Here is a 22,456-nt window from a genome sequence, read left to right as displayed (position 1 = left end):
GACTTCCAGTTACCAATGTTCTCTGTATATGGTAACTTCCATTATGTAGACCTCAGTATAAATAAGTACTACTGTAAATTAGTTCATAATTCAGTTCATAATGCTGAACATGCACCTTACATTGTTGGGTTCAAAACCTGAACCCATTATGGTAGCCTTGGGAGTTGTTGCTATTAAGTATCAGGTTACTCTTTGTTCAAATAAAAGTATTAGTGAGCTGCAATAAAGATAGAATTTGTAAGCCACTTTGTACCATAAAAAAGCTGTTTCTAATTATTAACAGTAAGCATTGGTAGTGATATATGGATTGTCTTTTGGCTAGCTTGTACCATTGGCAGCAGTGAAAGAAGATGTCAGTGCACTTTTCTATTGTGTAACTATGTACACAGGTAACTCGCAACTTATGTGTGTTTTACATGCATAATTTGAACTTTATGCGCTTGGCCGAAAAAAATAAATCAAAAGGGGTGAGCATCTGGCGGGGGGGGCATAGGCAATCCCACCTGTCATTGCCACCCCACCTTGGGGTGGCAATCCCACCTTGGAGATCATGCAGAGGTAGAGTACAAGTTGCCTTGGGAGAGCATGGGAGGGGAGAGAGTAAGAGTGGCCTTGGAGAACTTGTGCTGTGCTTTTTATGGGGGGCATTTCCAAGTTTCCACAGGGTTGTTTTGACTATACTCTATTTTGGCTTTACACTCTATATCTCTAGAACGTAACCCTCACATAAGATGTGATTAACCTGTACATATGCCAGTGTGTTTTATTGACCTTTAAAGTATATGATCTACATTTGCCTCTGTTCCCAAAAGATTGCCATTGTTATGCTAGAATGGAGAACTTGTATGTAAAATTTTGTATTAGATTTTTCTTTGACAATAGAATAAAACAGTATGGATTTCTGAAATAATTTGTTTGCCTTCTAGGAAAATCTGCGCTTCTATGTTGACAAAGTATTCAGTACAGTTGTACAGTCAAGTATAAGTTGCCCTAAATTAATGTGTGATGTGTTCTGTTCTCTGAGGCGCTTGGCTGCTGAAAGATTTTCTAGTAAGTGTATTTTTTTAATTAGAAACTTATGCAAGACCTCTTGAAGTCCATGGAAATGTTCTCAAAGAGTTGTCCAGTAGCATTCATAAGGAAACTGAAATGACTAAATTAGCAACTTTACATTTTCAATAGACTTTAAAAATGTTTATTGTAAACATGATCTGCTTTCTGTAAGCTGTGTACGGGTATATGTATTTGTTAATCTATACTATTTGGCATCAGCAGAACTGCATGCTTGTTATACCAAAGCATCAGTATGAAAAGAGCACAAGATAAGAGACATACAGTATAAGAGAAAAATACAAACACAGATCGTGTTTTAAAATGTTGCATTAGACAACATTTTGAAATACAGCCATGCATCTGTTAGTGTTACTTATTGGTTAAAATATGTGAAGCTTTGAATAGCAAGTTGAATAGTACGTTGTTATACGTATTCTATATTGAACATACATATACTATACAACATCTCCCCCAACATGAAAAAGGGGAAATAGCCTTCTTGGTATAGAGTAAAATATGTGTTCTCTGAAAATTATTAGAATGTATAGTTTATCTGATATAAAATATAAATAGTTGCTTCAATTGTACATAATGATAAACGATGGTTTACATAAGGGATGGGGAACCTGTTCCCTCCAGAATAAGTTGAACTCCTAACTGTAAATGTCTCTTACCATTGGTCATACTGGCTGGGGCTGATTGGTTTACATTAATGGGCCTTGCGTTTATGAGCTCCCCATTCCCTTTTCTCCAGCACAGCTGTGAAGCAAACCAGTCTTAACTATGTTTAAGTAAACAAGTTAACTTCAAATCCTGGCTTGTTTCCATAAAACATAGAGAAGAATTGGTATAGTTTTTAGTTCAGACACAATAATAAGCCATGATTAACTGAAAACAGAAGCAAACCCTTCCAGTTTCCTCTCTGCAATAGTGCTGGAGGAGGGGAGATGGAGCTCACAAGCTCAAGGTTTGTGTACATGACTAAATCATAGTTTAGGTACAACCAGATGTGTTACAGTTCTTATTTGTGCCCTATAACAAATGGCAAAAGCATCTTGCATCACAACCACACTTTCATTTCATCCTACTTGCTAGTTCTTTATTCTGCCAAAGAACAGTACTTCTTTTTCTAATGACATTATCCTGCTAAAGTTTTTCATTGTCTTCATTTCCTACCAACTTGTAATACATCTTACATTTCATGGTTTTTCTCTGCAGATGACCCTCATGTACAATATTCTGCAGTGAGCAGCTTTATATTTCTTCGTTTCTTTGCTGTAGCTGTAGTATCGCCTCATACTTTCCATTTACGACCTCATCATCCCGTAAGTTTTAATAATGTTCTGTCCAAACTCTCTAGGCAAGGTTTGTTAGGAAGATAAATATAGAAATAAGCCTAGCGTTTGCAATGTGAATGGAGAGTTGAACTGTGAGTTTTTAGGCCCCTAGGATATAATTTAAGTAAACTGTAGGTAACTACATAGTCCCTAAGTCCCCACAGTTCTGAGCTATTATCCTGCCTGAATATTAATAATAATAATAATTGGAAAATTGATATGAGTAGGTAGCTGGCACCCTGATCACTTGTATGGTATATGGTTGCATTTCCTATTGACTTCAAAGTAATCTCAAACAGTGACAGAAAGCCGTAAAAGAGAAGTCTGGGTTATCTTGAAGGGGTGTATAGAAAGCTATATTGTTAATATTCTGGTAATATGTAGAGAATGTTGTTCAGGATGTCAAATGGGACAGTTATAGCTTGGTATCATGTGAAACATTCTATGTAACTTTTCCTGCACAGAGATGTTTTCGTAAGAACATAGCATAGAAAGTGGCCTCAAAAGCATTGTGCACTGCTCATCTCAAAAAAGAAAATATTCCACAATAATAGCTTTATTTTCTTGGGTTATTGATGCTCATTTGTAGTTTGTCTTATAAGAACTTAAAAAGAGCCCTGCTGGTTCAGGCCAAAGGCCCATCTAGATCAGTGTCCTGTTCTCACAGCGACTAACCAGATGCATATGGGAAGCCCATCACAACCCTCTTTCCCATTTGTGAGTCTCAGCAACAGTATTCAAAGGCATCAGTTTTGCAACATTGCTTATGAAGTAGTAGTGGCGTGAACTACCTGGATCTAAGTTGTTAAACATATGGAAAAGCTATTAAAAATCAATATACTCTTTATGGCCAGGGGTTGGCAAGGTTTACCTCGCCTGGACCGATTCACTCCAGCGGAGATCCTTCTGTGGGCCAGATTGCACGCATGCATGAACGCATGTGCCTGCAATTTCCGGCGTCTGTGCAGATGGGATTTCTGGCATTGCAGAAGTGAGTCGCTGCGCCAGTTTAGCGCAGTGCGCGGGGACTCACTGAGTGGGCAGCTCGGGGGCCAGTTAAACGACCCCCGTGGGCTGCTTGTGGCCCATGGTCCTTAGGTTGCCTACCCCTGCTTTATGGCAGTGTACTTCCTTAATTAGAGGATACTGAATAGTACTACTGTACTGAGAGCCAGTGTGGTGTAGTGGTTAAGAGCGGTGGACCCGTAATCTGGTGAACCGGGTTTGCGTCCCCGCTCCTCCACATGCAGCTGTTGGGTGATCTTGGGCTAGTCACACTTCTATGAAGTCTCTCAGCCTCACTCACCTCACAGAGTGTTTGTTGTGGGGGAGGAAGGGAAAGGAGGTTGCTGGCCGCTTTGAGACTCCTTAGGGTAGTGATAAAGCGGGATGTCAAACTCTTCTTCTTCTGTAGCTACTGTTCATGTAATCAGTGACATGTGTTTTCTGGAAAACTTTGAATTGGAAGTTTTTCCTATTCACATTGCATAGGCTAACTTACATCAGAAACATATTCTGATGCTCCAAAGAGTGATTTAACATTCCTCCCCCCCCCCCCCCCATATGCCACAAAGCATTTGACCACAAATATTTGAGGGGAGAAATTAATGCACACTTAATATGTATTGTTATGTAGACATTTTTCTTGCAGTACTTAAAAAGATTTAAAGACAATGTTAGAGTTAATTACCTGTAAACATTATTTACAACTTTGAACCTGCCAAGCTTGCCTAATGTTTGCAATTGGCATCCATTCAGTGTTACTAATGAACTTATGACAGAAAACATTTTTCCAAAACATTTTCTGCACCACTGCATGTAGTTCTTACCAGCACACCATGTATCCACTGTACTCATTTTCGCCTGTCACTGCTCCCTCTCACTCATACCTCCTCTTAGGATTCTGATCCTTGTTAGCAAAAGAGGAGAGACTTAATTTCATAGAAGTGGCACCGCTGTGTCCTTAGGCAAAACTAGGTAACTATGTGGTTTGGTGAGGTCGAAATACATTCCTTCATGTAGCATCCAGCCGTTAGATTGGGGACCATATATCACAATTTCAGAAGGGGCATTAATAGAAATGTCAGATTTAATTCAAGACGCTATTCTGCTACAAAATAAATATTCAGCTAGTTACATGAATTGGAGCAAAACAATATTGCTCAGTCTCTGATTCAAAGATTATGTTAGGGCATAGCCTTTAAATATTCAAATAAGTGAAATGTTTCAGTGTCAGATTATACAGGTCTGTGTATTGTAAAGTTAGCACAAATGTTTAACATCTTAAGTATGGATATTTATATAAAACACTTAAAGCTTTTCTTGCAATGAACTGGTATATACATCTTTTAAATGCATTTTGATAAATAAATGAAGTAGAATTTCTCTGTGAAACCTTGGCTCCTTTTAAGCAATAAAGTACAGCTCTTTTTGTCTGGTGGAGACGTATCAAACTGTAGAACCAGAATCTATAATGTAAGATGTTTCATCTACTAATAGATTGAAACAGTACCTCTCATGAGGGGACTTCTGCTCACTGAAATAATACTCTCATTGCCCAGTAACAGATTTTCACCTGCTCCTCATGCCCTCCCAAACAAATCTGCTCTGAATGAAAAGACCTTCCAGAACAGTATGGGAGGTGCACAAGGAGCTGCAGGAGCATTGGCAAAAATTATATCCTTCCCCCATGCTGTACCACTTCTATTAATAGGGGCTTCTGCTTGTATCAAAGGCCCTTGTGCTCATGAAAATTTGTTGGAGTCTGCAAAACACTGCTTCATGCTGTGTCCATCTCCATTATTCTTATATGAAAGCTGCCATGTGGCAGCTGTGCAGTAAAGTACTTGGTAGATGTTCTTTCATTGTAATACTATTAGTTATTTAACAAGATTTATATACAATTTAATCATCAAGTTTCTAAGTGCTTTACATAAAATATAAATTAAAAATAATAGAATCAGATGTTAAAAGCAAGGTGACCCAAGATTCAAAATTTAAATCGAATCAATTTAAAAAAATGTTTACATTATAAAATCACATATTAAAATACACTTCACGTGTGCATGTCTGGGTTGGCTTGCCTGAAAAAAAAAAGCAGTTTTTAGCAGGGGCCTAAAACAATACTATGACACCAGTAAAATGGCAACTTTACCTGTTTCTTATATGTTTCTTTTAGGATGCACAGACATCTAGAACATTAACCCTTATATCAAAAGCCATTCAGACACTGGGGAGCTGGGGAAGTTTGTCCAAAAGCAAGCTAGTAAGTACCTGATGATTTATTCTTTTGTTTTGCTTCTGGTATCTTAATTGCTAAGGTTTACTCACTTCAATTTTCTCTCTTTTAGTCAAGCTTCAAGGAAACATTTATGTGTGAATTTTTCAAAATGTTTCAGGAAGAGGCATATATTGAAGCTGTCAAAAAGGTATTTTTTATATATATACACATTCTTTTAGTTAAAGTATGCGTCCATTTTTTTCTTGCATTCCTCCAAGGATGTCAGGAACTGTACTTGGAGGCTATCCCTTTTGATACACACAACAGCACTGTGAGGTAGGTTAGATCAATAGATGGACAAATCAGTTGCTTACAGCTGGCTAGTGGTTTGAACCCAGATCCTCTGTTTACTGCACAATGCCACCCTGTACCCCTCACGTGCACACTTGTTTTGCTAAAGTACAATGGCAGAAATGTTTTTAAGATGCAATATTTTAGATCAAATGTGAAGGTAAAAGGCAGAAACAACATCTTAGAACTGTAAATTAACTTTGGTTAGCTTAGACTTCATGTATATTGATTTTTAAAAAAACTTTTACAAAAGTTTCTACAGTTAAGTATGGAGAACAATTCACATTATTTTAACAAGGTCTCCATGTTCTACTTTCTTCTATTTGAAAGTAGAAGAACTTAGCTTAACAAAAGATCAGTGAAAGCTGGGGAGAAACGATCTGATCTGTTAGGCCGGAGAGAAAAGCCTGAGGGGACTGTGCCTGCCTCCCAGAGTTCTTTTTTCTCCTCCCTCCGTCATCAGCAACCGCCCTCAAATTTCATGTATATTGATTTTTTTTTAAAGCTTCTACAGTTATGTATGGAAAACAATTCACATTATTTTAACATGTTCTCTTTTAGTTTTTAGATGAGGTATCATCTACTGAAACTAAAGAGCCAAGTGTCATGAGCGAGTCGATTCATCTAAAAGAAGGGTAACTGAAGTACAAAGTGCTGTATACTGACGAGTGTTTTGCTTGAATACATTATTTTTGTCATCTCTTTGAACTAGTTCCAGCCTAGAACCTTTGCTTCCCTGACTACTTATGTGCCAACTCTCTCTAAGGCAGTAGCCTACTTACATATGTGCACAATTTCTTGCTCCCATTACCATTGTATACAAAATACCCCTTTTTATCAGTACAAGATTCTTGCAAGGAGACGATAGTTTGTTATTGTAGTTAATCACCCTGTAGCATTCTTACCTTAAATTGATGGTGGGAAGAACTTGCAGAGCTGCAACAACCAACTTTCATTTTCTTTTTAAAGTGGAATGGTGTGAGCAAGTCTTGGAAAGAGAAATAATAAAAATGTTTTCTTCATATTACTTTGAGGATAAGTGAAAATTATTTTTAAAATACTACTATAACAACTATACATAAACGTGCCCCTTATACCATTATAAATATTTCCATATTTTTAATCATATTTATTCCTAATAGTTCTGGGTTTTTTAAATTTAACTTTGTATCCTACTAAAGTCTCATATTCAACTATAAATTGTTCAATTTCTGACAAAGAAATGGTGGTCCACTTAGTGTTATAACTATATAACAGACTGAGGTTGAATCCTGACAAGACAGAAGTACTGTTTTTGGGGGGACAGGGGATGGGCTGGTGTGCGGGACTCCCTGGTCCTGAATGAACCAGGTGCACAACCTGGGAGTCATTTTGGACTCACAGCTGTCCTTGGAGGCTCAGGTCAATTCTGTGTCCAGGGCAACTCTCTACCAGCTCCACCTGGTACACCGGCTGATACCATACCTGTCTGCAGACTGTCTTGCCAGAGTGATGCATACTCTGGTTATCTCCTGCTTGGACTACTACAATGCGCTCTACGTGGGGCTACCTTTGAAGGCGACTCAGAAACTACAACTAATCCAGAATGCGGAAGCAAGACTGGTGGCTGACTGGGAGTGGCCACAGGGACCATATAACACTGGTCCTAAAGGATCTTCATTGGCTCCCAGTGTGTTTCTGAACACAATTCAAAGTGTTGCTGCTGACCTTTAAAGCCCTAAACGGCCCCCCATTGTTCAGCCCAGACACTGAGGTCCTCCTCTGAAGGTCTTCTGCTGTTTCCCTCACTGCAAGAAGTGAAGTTACAGGGAACCAGGCAGAGGGCCTTCTTGGTAGTGGTGCCCTCCTTGTTGAACACCCTCCCTGTCAAGGAGATAAAAGAACTACATAACTTTTAGAAGACATCTGAAGGCAGCCCTGTAACCGGAAGTTTTACTGTTTCATGTTTTATTATGTTTTGATATATGCTGTAAGCCACCCAGAGAGGCTGGTGAGACCCAGGCAGTTGGGTGTGGTATAAATAACAAAATTATTATTATTTTATTATTATTATTTATTATATTGCTTGTAAGGACACGCAAGTCCCCTTACCAAACACAATGCATTCCCTGGAAATTGTTAGGTGAGCGTTTGTTTAAGGAGTCCACAATTTCCATTGATTCCTATGGGAACATTTCTAATTGGAGGATTTGTCCCAACTCTTCCTGAAATTGCTGCAGCCTACCAATAAAAGACAGACAAAGGAAAAACTGATTAGTTCAGTCTCTCCTGCTCCCTGATTTGTCTGAGATTGCTTCCTGCATGGTTTCTGCTCCCAAATGGCTACTGCTGGCCAACAAAGCACAAAGTAAGGAAGTTGGCAAACTCTGGGTGTTTGGATATCTGAATCTGTGTAGTTGTTTGAGCATAATTGGATAAGTATTTTTTTTTGCATAATGAGTAGGCAGATTGAAGGACCTGTGTGTAAGTGCAACAGGGAACTCTATAGGAAGCATTTTGAAGCATTATTTTTAATAATCCTTTGTATTCTATTCACAGGGAAATGTATAAAAGAGCACAAGGAAGAACACGTATTGGGAAAAAGAATTTCAAAAAGCGTTGGTTCTGTTTGACAGATAGAGAGCTCACTTATCATAAGCAACAAGGTATTAGTGCTGTTTATTTGCAACTTCAGCATTTTAAGTTACAGGATGTGGTCTATTTATAGTACAGACTTTGTTCTTTCGTTATGGTAATTAAATGAATTCATTAAAACAGAATCCTGTTTTTGTTCAAAGGGTATAAAGTAGTAAAAATATGTTGTCTTCTATATTTTGAAGGTATTTTTAAATTCCAGCTCGTATTTCCAAACCCAGTGCTAGTCTAGAAAAACAGGTGCCAGAACTCACCATGAACGCCTCCCTTGTTGTCTTATGATGGCAATGGTGCCCTCCTGAGAGGTGCCAGAACTGTGTTCTTGTGAGTTCTGGATGAAAAAAAAGCCCTATCCAAGCCTGCTTACTTTCTTACCTAACAGAGGCACTTGCATATATGTGTTAACCATAATAGAGTTGGCAGGCATATGCTTTTTCTACTGCTCTTGCTCCATAGGAAATGAAAAATGGAATGCTAGAGTTCAATTCCAAATTCTACTAAGATTTTGTCTCCAGCATTATCCTAATCAATAGTTTTCTTTTCTATAGTTTGTACCAATTTACTCATTCTTATTTACACAGATAAAGATCCTATTTACACCATTCCAATCAAAAACATCCTTGCAGTGGAAAAGCTTGATGAGAATGCCTTTAACAGGAAAAACGTAAGCTGGATTTAGTTTTGAAATATTAGTTAAGAATACACTTAGCTTTTAAGCTAACTGCTCCACAGGGCATTTGTTCTTGGAAAATAACATTATATAATTATCATGTTTACTTGCAATGCCCCCATCTTTTTGAAACATTTATCAACCATATTGTAGATCAGAGCTGAGCAACCTAAACTGGTTGGCAGGCCAAATTCTTATCTCCCCTCTCTCTCATTGGCCAAATTTGAGAGCTCCACAGAGCTGCCATCCTGTCAATTAAATGAAATAACAATGACATCAGATGATGATTGTGCAATGCTTTGACACCCTACTGATGAACAGACTCAAAATTATCATCTTTCTGCTGATGTTGGGGGGGGCATAATATCTGGCCTGCTTTCTGCAGGGATCAGCTGCATGATCAACTTTCTACACAGAAATCCAGTTGTGGGGCAGCTGAACATGGTTTGAGGAAACTGGCTAAATTGGGACCCATACCAGGTCAAATTTAGCCTGGACAGGCCAGAGGTTCTCCACTCTTGTAGATGGAACTTAACATATAATTGAGGGAAATACCGTGAAAAGTATCCTGAGTTAATAGATTTAGGACAGGCTTCCTCAACCTCGGCCCTCCAGATGTTTTTGGCCTACAACTCCCATGATCCCTAGCTAGCAGGACCAGTGGTCAGGGATGATGGGAATTGTAATCTCAAAACATCTGGAGGGCCGAGGTTGAGGAAGCCTGATTTAGGAGGTCTAAATAAGAAACACTGGTTAAGATGTCTAAGCAGGCAATGTGCATCTACTAAACTATGAATTGAAACTCATGAAACTCTAAAATAGAAATTATATGAACAAGATATGATGTGGAAACACCAAGATAAGACTGGATAGAATTATGAATTTTGTTTGGACTGATTGGGACTGATTTGGACATTAACGCAGTAATAAGAAGATGATCTGAATCCCCCTTTGGACCTTGAAGTATGGGTCCCCCCCAAAAAATTTAAAAATTTGGCTTTGTAATTTGGAATTTATGCGATGTGATTTAATTTGATGTGATTGGCCAGTTAATAAAAATTATTTTTTTTAAAAAAATGAAACTCATGAAACTCTATAACATTTGTTATCCCGCAGATAACAAAATTTCTGCTCAAATACCTATCCACCAACTATACACACACATACACGTGGGGATGGATACATATATCCATATCACGGCCTAGCCAATTGTCCTGGATCCATACTAGACAACATCAAGCTTATAAATAAACTAAAGAACTGGCTTACGTGAAATAGATAATTATTAAAGCCTCAATTAAAAATAGACTTCTAATTTGGAGGGCAAAGGTCCCTTAAAGGTAAATGCTTAATTTCAAAATAGTTGAAAAACATTACCCACAAATACTTCGTTCATATATGCAGTCAATACATTACAACTTAACAATGTCCTTATATAGCAAAAGAGTTACCTTAGCTGCTGATAACTTGATACTGTGACAGTAAAATGTATATGCAAATATCATACAACAATGGGGAGGAAATTAATACAGGCAATGGCCATTTTACGCTTGTCCAATATGTGCGCAACCACACAAACATATCCACAACCCAGAAGAGGCCAGAAAAGTGAGTGGGGGTCAAGAATGTAACCCCCACCCAAAATGGTTTTTGTCTGTATAGCAAAAAGTGACCAGTTTATACATTTTTTGAGTCCTGTACTACTTTTATAGCCGCCATCCAACCAATGTCATCCTTAAGCCCACAGGCATTAATAAACACAAGGCAGGTTCAATTTGGGATGCACTTTCTTTCATATTAAGGTTTTTGGTTGAGAATACTGTTTTGATTCTTCCTATTAATGATTATTTTCCAGAAGGAGCTGCTGCTTGAAATATAAGGGGCAGGATCCCGCATAATGTTAGCGCAAGAAGCAGGAGAGTTGCTGTTGTGCAAGCCATTTTGTTGTGAAAGCAGGGTATATGTTATGTTAACACTGTTCAAGCTCTTCTGCCCACCCAAGGCGCCTGTTAGATCCTGCTGTTGCAGTACATGAGGAACGGGGCTTCTGCTAGTCACACGACTGTTGTGCTAGTAGCTGCCACAGTTGAGTCTGTTTCTTGGTTTATGATGTAAGATGGGATGGACAAGGAGAAGGATGTCATGATAAGTAACAATATGGCTGCCGAGAGAACTAAGCTGATGAAGGGTGTAGCATTGCAGTCCTGCTACTAAGCAACAGAACAGAAATTTCACAAAATTGCTAAATAAAACAGCAAATGAAGAGAATTTTGTGCTGCTTGTCATTTGGAGTCCTGTGAATAAACTGTGGGTTGCTGAATAAAAAGGATATTTTCTTTCTCAGATGTTTCAAGTGATACATGCTGAAAAGCCACTCTACGTGCAAGCAAATAATTGTGTGGAGGCTAGTGAGTGGATAGAAGCTCTCTGTAGGAAGAGCAGATACAACGAAAGCAGACTGAGTGTTTATCATCCGTCTGCTTTTTTGAATGGAAACTGGCTTTGCTGTAAGGCTACATCAGAGAACTCAGAAGGTTGCACACCATGCACTGTGTAAGTAACATCTGCAAAGAAAGATGTATACTTGTTTGGAAATAGAAATAAGATTGGTCTCTGCCTATTTTTGCTGGGATTTCAGTCAGTCCCTGGCACGTTTGTTGCCTAAAGGGGCCTCTTAGCAGAATAGTGTGTGTATGTTTAAGGCCGCTTGTCATAATAGTTAACCTAGGATTTGTAGCTAGAGAGATGTGTGCTTCCTATACGATATATTCCAGTCCTTTAGTTCACAGATAGCAGGTGGAAGGAACAGGCAACATTGTAATCGGGAAAATAGATACCATTGATGGCGGGAGCCAGTTGCATGTGTTAAACTGCTTTAGAGAATGGTTTGTAACAGTGAAGGGTGGAGATGTATGTATATGTATATAGTTTATAAACTTTTAATTGCAGGGGTGTGCCTAATGACATCCAAATAGAGATTGATGGGGATCGAGAAGCGGAGAGAATCTACTCCCTTTTTGCTATCAACATGCCAAAGCTGCAGAAGATGGAAGGTACAGATATACTAATTCAAGTAGTGCTGACTTCTTAGAAATAGTAGTTTTGGAGGAAAAAACATTCTTTAGTAAATTGTTAAGTTTATGAGAATTGGTTATAGAACAAGTGGCAAATAGATTTCTTTTGTGTCCAGTAAAGTAGTTTTCTTTCTTAATTATTTTTTTTTAAAAAACATTTTCTGTTACATATGCTTCTGCTTCTGAACACGTAGAAGAATACAGGTTTTGTTTAATAAAAATTAAGGCCTCCCTAATACTGTTGCTTGTACGTACTTATTTTTAGAGGCTTGTGAAAGTATAGCAGTCTATCAAGGTCCGCGGAAGGAACCGGATGACTATTCTAATTTCAAAATTGAGGACTCAGTCGCAACTTTTCAAACACTTAAGCAAATAATATCTGTTGTAGAAAAGTTGGATGAGCATCATGACAGACATGGGAAGAAAAGATCATCTAGTGCTAAATATGGCAGTGAGTAAGTATTGTAGGTACTTCTACCTTTAGGGTTGATCTGTCTCCTGACAAACCAAATGTACTCTGAAATATCACCCAACTTTTTTTCTCAAGGTAAACCATGCAGATTAGCTCTGCTTCTGAAAAATAGTTGACTCAAACCCAGACACATTACTATTACACATCTCTATATTTAGCATAAATAAGCTGTATCAATTATGCTATTCTTGGTTACTGTTTCTTATAGAAGAAACAGTAAAATGTGGACCGGTCGAGGTAATTGTTAGGTGGATTTGTAGCTGGCTCGCTGACTAAACCAAGAGTGCTCACTAACGGTTCCTCATCCTGGAAAAAAGTGACAAATGGAATGCTGAAGGGTTCCATCCTGGGCCTGTTGTTGTTCAACGTCTTTATAAACGACTTGGATAAAGGAATTGATGGGATGCTCATCAGAATTGCTGAAGACACTAAGCTGGAAGGGGTAGCTAATGCCACAGAAGACAAAATCAGGATTCATTATGACCTTAACAGATTGGAGAACTGAGCCAAAACTAACAAAATATAAATAGGAACAAATGTAAGATTTTAATCTTAGGCAGCAAGAACCAGCTGCACAAATATAAGATACGACGCTCTTCAAGCACAGTTAATCAGTAATACACATCATTTTGCACCATTCAATATTTCCCTCTTCAGTGGTCCATTTTATATGTATTAAATAGGTATTTCCCACTAGTATGTTATCCTAAACGGACCGTAGCAAAGAGAGCGGTTGAGCTAGCATGCATTCATATTTTTAAGCTACTTTTATCACCTAATAGACATGGTTTCTTTTTCCTCTTTTTTTCCAGAGAAAATCCAATTGTTGGGAAAATTTCTTAACCAAAGACACACTGCAACAAATGGATTTCGAAGAAACTGGAGTAGTTTTCACTTTTTAAAAATCCTGATTGTATGCTGATTCAGAGTATTTAAGAATGTACATTGCCTGGATATTAGCTGTGTACAGAGAATATATTTATTATTTAATAGGGAAAAGACTTGCTTGGGAATCTGATTGTTTTGCAGGGTGAGGAACATCAGTTCCATTTCGCTTAAAGAACTAAAAGTGCCGGAAGATGAAAGTAAACAAATTTTCTAGCGCTGGAAGGAACTACTAAAGGAATAAGCTTTCTAAGGGAGGAAATTAACTACCACTGCAGAAGGGACTTTGGGTGTGCCAAGATAATAATCAATTTCATTTATGACGCATCGGTACCTATTCTGTGGACAATGAGTCTTGGCAAAAGAAATCCCAACAGGTAACAAAAGGAATCGAAGCTTTATATACAGCGCACGGCCACTTTTAAAATGGTCCTTTCTTAATCCACAATAGACATTTGTAAAGAAACAAAGTGGTACTTTTAAAATGTGCATTCATAATTAGCAATGTTATGTTATTTAAGTGATATTACTGAAGCAGGACAAGTCAGGGAGTCTATGCATCTTGTTTACAATTGGAGTGAGCAGTGAATGGAGTGACATGGGACCACTGTCTGAATTTTGTTTTGTTTTTTTAAATAGCCAATTACTAGTACTTTATTTAGCAATCAGGGCTTTTTTGGAAGTACTGTGTAAGAACTTCGTGCTGTTGGGAAACTATTATGGGTGCATACCAAGCAACATCGACCTGCCAATCAAAAAAATCACCCTAAAGATAGGTATTACACATTGGAAATATGTCACATCCAATTGCAACTAGTAGATTTCGAAAACCACTCCAAGCACTTTAAATATCTGGATTGCCCCCAGATTATATTTAAAGATACTTTTTAGTATCTAATCATTATGATCAGTTGAATGATCACTATTGTGGCTTAAAACAATGCTTTTGTGAACATTTTTATATCTAGTTTTTTACTTGCCAGGTGAAGTTTTGGACTCAGATCTGCATTTAGAAACTCTTAATCTTGCCTTCTTGATATATTTTTAATCATAGGCTGATAAAAATGTATGTAATGAACAGAAACATGGTATCCAACTAAGACATAGGCTGGACCCATTGACATCAATACACTTAACTCCATTGATTTCAGTGGGTCTGCTCTAAGTATGACTAATGCTTGATATCACCCCAAGCTTCCTTTCATCAGTATTATTGAATGTGGTACTAGGAAACCTCATATTGGGAGCAATTTTCTGAGCACTGTAAAAATTGATATATTGCCACATATTTGTATATTGTTCTAGTTTACTTTTCTACACTTGTTTTTCTTCTTTTTGGCTGCTATTTGCCACTGTTGTGGTTAATATTTGTTTTAATTGATAGAAATTGGGAAGAATGGATACAAGCTGCTTAAAATACTACATGAATTACTAACAGTATGGCATTGCCTAAGAAAATCAAAGATCTTGCTGTAGGATTCAGCAGCCAGATTACAAAGCTTTCTGCACCAGCAAATAAATGCTTATAATCTACTCAGCTACTTTAGACATGCTCAAAAAGGTTGCATGCAGCCAGTAGGAGTCATTTTGGAACAGCCGATACCCATGCCTTATCACTAACTGCTTTGGATAGGTCTTTTGAGTTTCAGAAATAGTTTGCCATAAACATGGGGGCTATTGTTGAAGTCCTCTGGGCCCATGGGCTTAGCTGTGTAGTGCTTTGGATCATGGATCTGAGTGGATTAGCAGAATGAATGGCACAGAAGTTATGTAAGAAGAACACTAGAGGTACAAACAAATCTAAGAAAATTACAACTGAATCAACAATTGGGAGGTATAAAGCTATTTTATATATGTATTTCAAGTGCAGTGACTCCTGAATCAGAGGTGTTCTCCTTTCTATGCTCTGCATTCAGCAATGGACAAAGCCAGAAGTACTGACGGAAATTATTTCCTCTAGATAAGGCTCTCCAGCAGAATACCCTGTTCAGGCCTGCACATTCTACAATCTACTATTGTCTGATAACATTTTTTAAAAATTGTACATGGCACATTTGTCCACCCTAGGTTTAAACAAAAAGATTGAACTAAAATATTGGAGATGTGATTGTGCATTGCAATTTGTTTGTTCGGGGACTTGTTTCAGTGGGTTTTACTGTTTTTGATAGGGAAATATGCAAATGCTATTAATTCAATCATTGGTTCATCACCTGGGTGAAAGCTACATACTATATCAGTTGTAGTAGTGGGATCATGTCATATGTCACTCTTTTAATCTTTATTTAATTCAATTGGTGAAAAATAAAGATGCAAATAAATGCAAATAGTACAATCAATACAAAATAATATTTATATTAGTTCTTAATCATGTACATAGTTTTAAACAGTGGCCTAATTTGCTCATCAAGGTAAGTCATTGCTTATCATTCCAACTTTACCACTCCTGTAGCATGAGGGAAAACGAGCCACAATCCCTGATTTAAAAGTATGTCCAAATCAAAATTGCCGTTTGTTGTGCTGAAACAAACTGCAGTTGATAAGCCAAGAACTTTGGGTTTACATCATTGTTTGCTTGAAGCAAAATAAGCCACAATTTCTGGTTTGGATATAACACTAAATTGGGGATTATGGTTTGTTCCTCCAAGGGAAGGACTGAAGTGGGGGTGTTCTGCATTTTCATGGTGAGCCATTGACTATGCTTTCCCTTGAAATCTGAGCACTGAAGGTGTCCTGAGACAATCTTTCATCTCAATAATGAATTAATAAAGTTATTCACAAGTAGTTGAATAGCATTGGCAGCGCAGTACAGCCAATAGCTTTTACTTAACGATAACACTCCCTGTTTTACATACGTGCTTTTAGATATGATATATACATTATATAAAATCATGTTGTGATATCTGAATATGACCATGAGAGCCCATACCAAAGAAGTAATAGACAATATGGGAAGGATGTGCAACCAACAATTTTAATATTCATATTTGTAAATACCATGCACAGTGAAGTTTGCCTTTTCATTAATACAGTAATGTAATACAGGAATAGTGCAAAGTATTATTTTATTTTTGAAATAATTCAGCCTAGCCACAGGGTTATCTTACAAATCATGAGGCTGGTAAATATGACCGTACAATCCAAATCCATGGGCCTCCTGATCTATATTATATTCTGAATTACAGTCTTAAGACTAGTACCCGACTTTATTCTTACATCGCCTTATTTTTAACAGTTTCCCTCACCCCACTCTGTTTACAGCAGAATATGGTATACCTCAGTTCGCATCCCAAAAAGATGTGTTATAGGAAAAGTTACATTTTAATTTTAAAAGTAGGTATATAAATCAAAAACTTGTGTTAAATATTCAACCCACATTAGCAGTCTGTATGTAATAATTTACACTGGTGGTTTTTATCTTTTGTAGAGGGGGAATTGCTCTGTTTGGAGAAACCCACTTCCTCCAGTTCCTTTAGCTGCACTAGGGAGTTCCCAATAGTGTAGCCAGATGCTCCCTGTCAGAATCATTCAGCTGAGTGGCACTGATGGGGAACCCCACTTGCAAAATAATTGGGAGCCCACTTTAAGCAGTTTCATCCGTACCTGCCCCACTCTTGCCCCATACCTGTCACATATGTCAGCTGTGGGGCAGGTGGGGATGATCTGTGGGGAACTGCCTTGCAGGCCTAATTAGGCTCACAAGCAGGGAGTTCTCCATCCCTGGAGCTGGAGTGCACCTGAAAGATGATTTGAAGTAACCCGCAGTGGCCATCCCTAGAACATAAGCAAATTGGCATGGAGTTCTTTCTGAGGTGTGAGTGTTAAAAATGTTAAAGGTATTGTGCCATCATTTTTTGTTGATAGGCAAAGTAACTTTAAAATGTATTATGCACTTGTATTCATCACAAATAGTGATACTGTCTGTAACTTTTCATGGAATCTAGATGCTTTACTTGATTAGGAGATTGCAACATGATTATTTGATTCATCAAAAAAAAAAAAAGATGAGTAAGGTCTCTTAAAACAGGCAAAGTAATAAACCACCTTAAAAGACCAGTGTTCCTGACCTACTGTTAAGTGATTTTGCTGTTTGGTGTTCCTAAGCTACATGCTTAGTATTCAAGAATCTTGCTGAGATTTGACATTGGTATCATGCATCACTTTTGGATTCCTTTACATATCACACAAATGTGACCTACAACAAAATGTTGCAGGGTGAAGTGCTTCAATTCATCTTTCTAGCTACTGCATTCCATTTCCTCTTCCTGGTTTTTCATTTCCCACTTGGTTAGACAGCCAACATTTCCTGCTCACATAGCATATTGGGCTATTTGGTGGGGGGTGGGTCTTCCGTTTTGATGTTTTCCCTCTTCTTAGGGGGGTGAGATGGCCTCACTGGTGCCCAGCTCCAGCTACCTTGCAATCTTGGATTTTCCCATTGATTTGCATGTGTAGTTCGCACTTCATCACTGGGACATTTTAATCATAGCTTCTCCGTGTGAACCTCAAAATTACTTATCCTGACAATCTCAACCTTATATTTCTGTCTTCTTCCACCATCTTTTACTAATTCTTACTCTGTTCTTGCTTTCACACAAATCTCCGCCTTCTTCCTGGGGGCACTAAGCATATTCAGTCTTCATTGGACTGTTTCAGTGAATCTTGTGCATTACTTTTGCTAACATTTTTGTAATCTGCAAACTTCAGAGTTCCCATGAATCTACTGATACCTCCCTCTTCTGCTGGTGCCATTTTGACTGCATGAGCAGTGGCATCTGTGCTGAGCATCTGAAAATATAGGGGATGGTGGACTTAAACAATCATCTGGGGCTTTTCAGTATGTTGATACTCAGTCAAGATGATTGAATTACAGTGTTAACTCTTTGCATCATAACTGTGTCATTCTACTTTGGCATTTGATGAAGCCATTTACCCTAGTAAACATGTTGGTCTGTAAGGTGCTTCGAACTTTTTGTAATGCTTCTGCTAATCGTTTTGGTTCCAGTTCACATTATTTCTAAAATAATTCGCTCCTTTTTATTTTTGGAAGTGTATGCCATGATTGCACCAGAACCATGTCAATGCATAATATTTATTACTGGGGGTCATTACTCTGCAAACAGTTCTGTTGAAAGGATGTAAACTTAAATTGGGATAGTTAATATTAAGAAAACTGGGGTCACCTATTAATCAGTTCTGTCTGTATATCATATCTTCACGAAGTAACGTTTGAGTAACTTTGTTTCTGCCTTATTCTAAAAGAGCATGGTTAATTTCTGATCCTTGTGCAAGCATAGTTCTGTGGATGGAGAGGTTCAGAATAGTGCTTAATAAAGCCCCCATTCCCCTGCCTCATTGACCTTTTACTATACATAGATAGCAGCAAACCGCCCACTGTTTACCAGGAATGGCTAGTACACATCTCCCATATTAGTAATTAATCTATTCAGTTGCTGTTGCTAGAGTTATACTGGATTGCTGTGCAGAAGGAACACATTGACCTGATGATGTGAGTCATGACTGGCATTCTGTGTATTCATCAAAACATGGAGATGGACAGAGGGCTCTCAAGCAAATAAAGCTCATCATCCTCCAAATTACATTTATACCAAATTAAACCTGAGCTCTTCAAAACTATTATGGGGAATAAATGCACTTTCAAAAGTTAAGGTACAACATTGCGTAAAGTACAAGGCAGTTAATAATAAAGCAGCACTGAAAAATATTTCATGTTCCAGTGAAGCGGTATCGATGTTTTCAGCATGTGGCCATGTGCCAAAGATCTTCCTAGCCCTGACCATGCAATTCTTTTTTTCAGTGTTATATTTCAAATGCAGTAGATAACCCAGAATTAAGTTTTGTATGAACTAGGTAGTAAATATTGAAAAGGGTTTCTGTTTGGATTAGCCTAGAGATTTTTTAAAAAAGACTGCTTGCTTAATTAGCTGTGATTGACATGTATATTTTGCAGTGTATTTTTAATTTGTCAAGATGATACGTTGAATGTATTTTTATTTAAAGATTATTTTCTTAACACAAGTATTAAAGTTTGAACCTTGCATGTTGCAGCCACTTTTAATATGTTGATTGATCATTTTAAATACTTAATACACACATAAAGGTTTTCTCAAAGAGTGGATGCTAAAAAGATATTGATCAATTCCTTATTGTTCCATCTTATGAAATAGGCAGGAAATATTAGGATTATGAATGCATTGTGCCCTTGACCGAAAGAAACATCGGTGGTTAACATACAATATAACTTCTGCAGAAAACCTATGAAACAGGGTATGACTATGACTGTAACATAAACAAATTAGATGTCAAGTACAGATAACCTTAAAAGTCAACTCAAAGAAACCAAGCAACCATATCATGACATTTATATTAATCAAGATAAACAGAATCCCTTTAAAATAATTGTGTGGTTTTATATAAAAATGCAAGGTGTGCTAGTATAGTATAAATGAAACATTTATTTCCTTGGAAGAATAGATACCAAAAAAATTTATTCCTAAATGTTCCAGTTAGTACACCAGAAGAAAGGTTATGAGAATTTTAAAATGTGCCTTTCATATGGAATTTTAACAAAATTAAGAGGTAAACACAAAATACCTTTGGATTAAAGGAGCTATCGGGTATCGCATATAATATATGGCTCTTAGCCCTACTAGTATCTTAGCATATTTAAACACTTCAAATAGAATCCTAAACAAGTTTATTCAGAAGTAAGACCCATTGAATTCAATGGAACTTGCTTTCAGTTAAGTGTATATAGAATCACAGCCTTTAATAAGATGATGATAGGGTGAGAAAAACACAAAGCTTTTAAAAATTGTTGTGAATGTAATAAAAATTTGGGACTGCAGGTGTAAAATAGCCTTTGATACAATCAGTGGCTTCAATCATAAATGACTTCTTCAATGCCGATGAACATTTGAGAGTGTTTAGATTCTAATATAATATAATATGGATATAGCACAGACTGTTAGATCAGTTTTTAAAAATGGGCAGTTTCCTTCTTAGTCATTGTATCACTTTCAAGATCTCGGGGTCGGGGGGGAGGAACTTTGTCTTAATAAGGGAAGCTACTCAAAACTACAAAATGTTGAACTTACAGCATAAAATGTACCTTATTTTTCTGAATCCATGCTAGGCAAAGTATTGCAAAAGCGTGTGCATATTTTTAATGTTCTCCAGAACATTTTGTCAGTCTAGATAGAGAGTGAACAAATTTGATGGTAGAGGTAGAAGATGTTCAAATGAGGCTCTGGCAGGTGAGTATCTTCTGGGAAGAAGAAGCATACGGTTTATAAGATTATTCGAAAATATAGAATCTAGCTGTTACCCAGATGGGTCTCCGTCCTTGGACAAAACATATCAGTTTCTTAGTTGGTAGAAAGCAGGAATACAGACAAAACAGGCAGGGTTTTAAAATAAACAAATCTGAAGGTTAATTTCAGGCAGTGTGGTAGGTTTCTTTTAATTAAAAAAAAAATAGGAGTCACAGTGGGTTACTTCACCTAACGGCCCCTTTTGAATGGGTTGCATCCGACACAGCCCATGCATGAGCAGTACTGGCTTTTGCAATTGGACTTCACCTTCCTCACCTCCACCCTCATGCATGTCCTCAAAATCTATTCCAAAGGGTTGAGGGATCCTCTGAAGCAGATTTTGGTGGTACATGGGAGGCGGGGGGAGGGGGAGGAAAGTGAAGTCTACCCACCCGATGTTGGATCCTGCCCAGTCCCCTTCCACATTGCATCTTAAGACTCAGTAAATGCAAGGTCTATCCTTGGCTCAAGCATCAGACATTTTTCTTCCACATCCTTTGTTTTCTTTGCCAGTTCATCTGATGAAGAGATCTGGTCAGTGCTCTTTTTTTTTTTTAAGGAAAAACCGGTGCTGGTATTCAGTGTGAAGTTGTTACAGTAAGTGCCACACTTTTAACATGGGGGGAGAGAAAGTGCCAGTACTATGTACCCTTGATTACCCTTAGGGGGGAAAGCATTGAAGAACTCAAAAAATGCACACTCTTTTGTAAGATGTTGGCTGGTCTGGGATATATACTGCCCTAATGGGTGTGTGTGTATAAAATAATTTATTATGGGCCAACATGGCTACCATATATGAGAAGGTGGAATTAAGAAATATAATGACATGTATCATCATGGAAATTTCATATGATATATACAACTGATACCAGTAGATGTCTTAAGGAGATACAATCACCACATCATAAGATTATCTAGGAGATTAAGGCACTATGTTGTGATTATGCAGCTAAATTCAAAAGTTTTGGGAAACAGTCTAGATATTTGTGGCTTGGATATTACCCAATGCTTTATTATATTCTGATGTGACAATGCTGTCACTATCAAATATTCCGATATCCTTCCTTATTACATATAATTGCCAGATTGAGTTTGGCTGGACATCAGAAAATGAGGTTTCCTCATCTCCAACAGACTGGCTTAACTGGGTCTGTGTGATGTTTACTTCAAACAGACAGACAACAAATCAATACAATATCAAGCTGTAACTGATGTTGGGTTGTCAGTGAGGTTAATTTTCTTCTGCATGCTAATTATTATAATTGGTTATGAAGAATGTTTTCCTGTAAAAATTGATTTTTACACATACAAATAAAGAAATGGAGATTTACAAATGTAGTCTTCAATGTTCAATGTTAACACACATCTTTCAAATACATACTTCTGTATAATTTGATAGTTTAGCTAGGGCACATAAACTAAGGCACAA

At 37.6% G+C, this 22,456-nt stretch overlaps 1 protein-coding gene across 1 annotated transcript in view; it reads left to right on the top strand.

Moving 5' to 3' along the window:
* Positions 1-19,752, top strand: part of RASA2 (RAS p21 protein activator 2) — a 46,248-nt gene extending 26,496 nt beyond the window's left edge. The window contains exons 14-24 of the mRNA XM_083613750.1: positions 927-1,050; positions 2,272-2,378; positions 5,569-5,655; positions 5,741-5,818; positions 6,523-6,596; positions 8,500-8,606; positions 9,177-9,259; positions 11,610-11,818; positions 12,215-12,318; positions 12,605-12,794; positions 13,624-19,752. Of these exons, the coding sequence (XP_083469876.1) occupies positions 927-1,050; positions 2,272-2,378; positions 5,569-5,655; positions 5,741-5,818; positions 6,523-6,596; positions 8,500-8,606; positions 9,177-9,259; positions 11,610-11,818; positions 12,215-12,318; positions 12,605-12,794; positions 13,624-13,654 (1,194 nt within the window). The 3' untranslated portion in view covers positions 13,655-19,752. The remainder of the gene's footprint in view (positions 1-926; positions 1,051-2,271; positions 2,379-5,568; positions 5,656-5,740; positions 5,819-6,522; positions 6,597-8,499; positions 8,607-9,176; positions 9,260-11,609; positions 11,819-12,214; positions 12,319-12,604; positions 12,795-13,623) is intronic.
* Positions 19,753-22,456: the final 2,704 nt, after the last annotated feature.

The sequence above is a fragment of the Podarcis filfolensis genome, assembly GCF_964270895.1.
Source record: "Podarcis filfolensis genome assembly, chromosome: 5".
NCBI classification, from domain to species: domain Eukaryota; kingdom Metazoa; phylum Chordata; class Lepidosauria; order Squamata; family Lacertidae; genus Podarcis; species Podarcis filfolensis.
The sequence above is the reverse complement of the archived record's forward strand: the minus strand, read 5'-3'. Positions and strand labels throughout refer to the sequence as shown.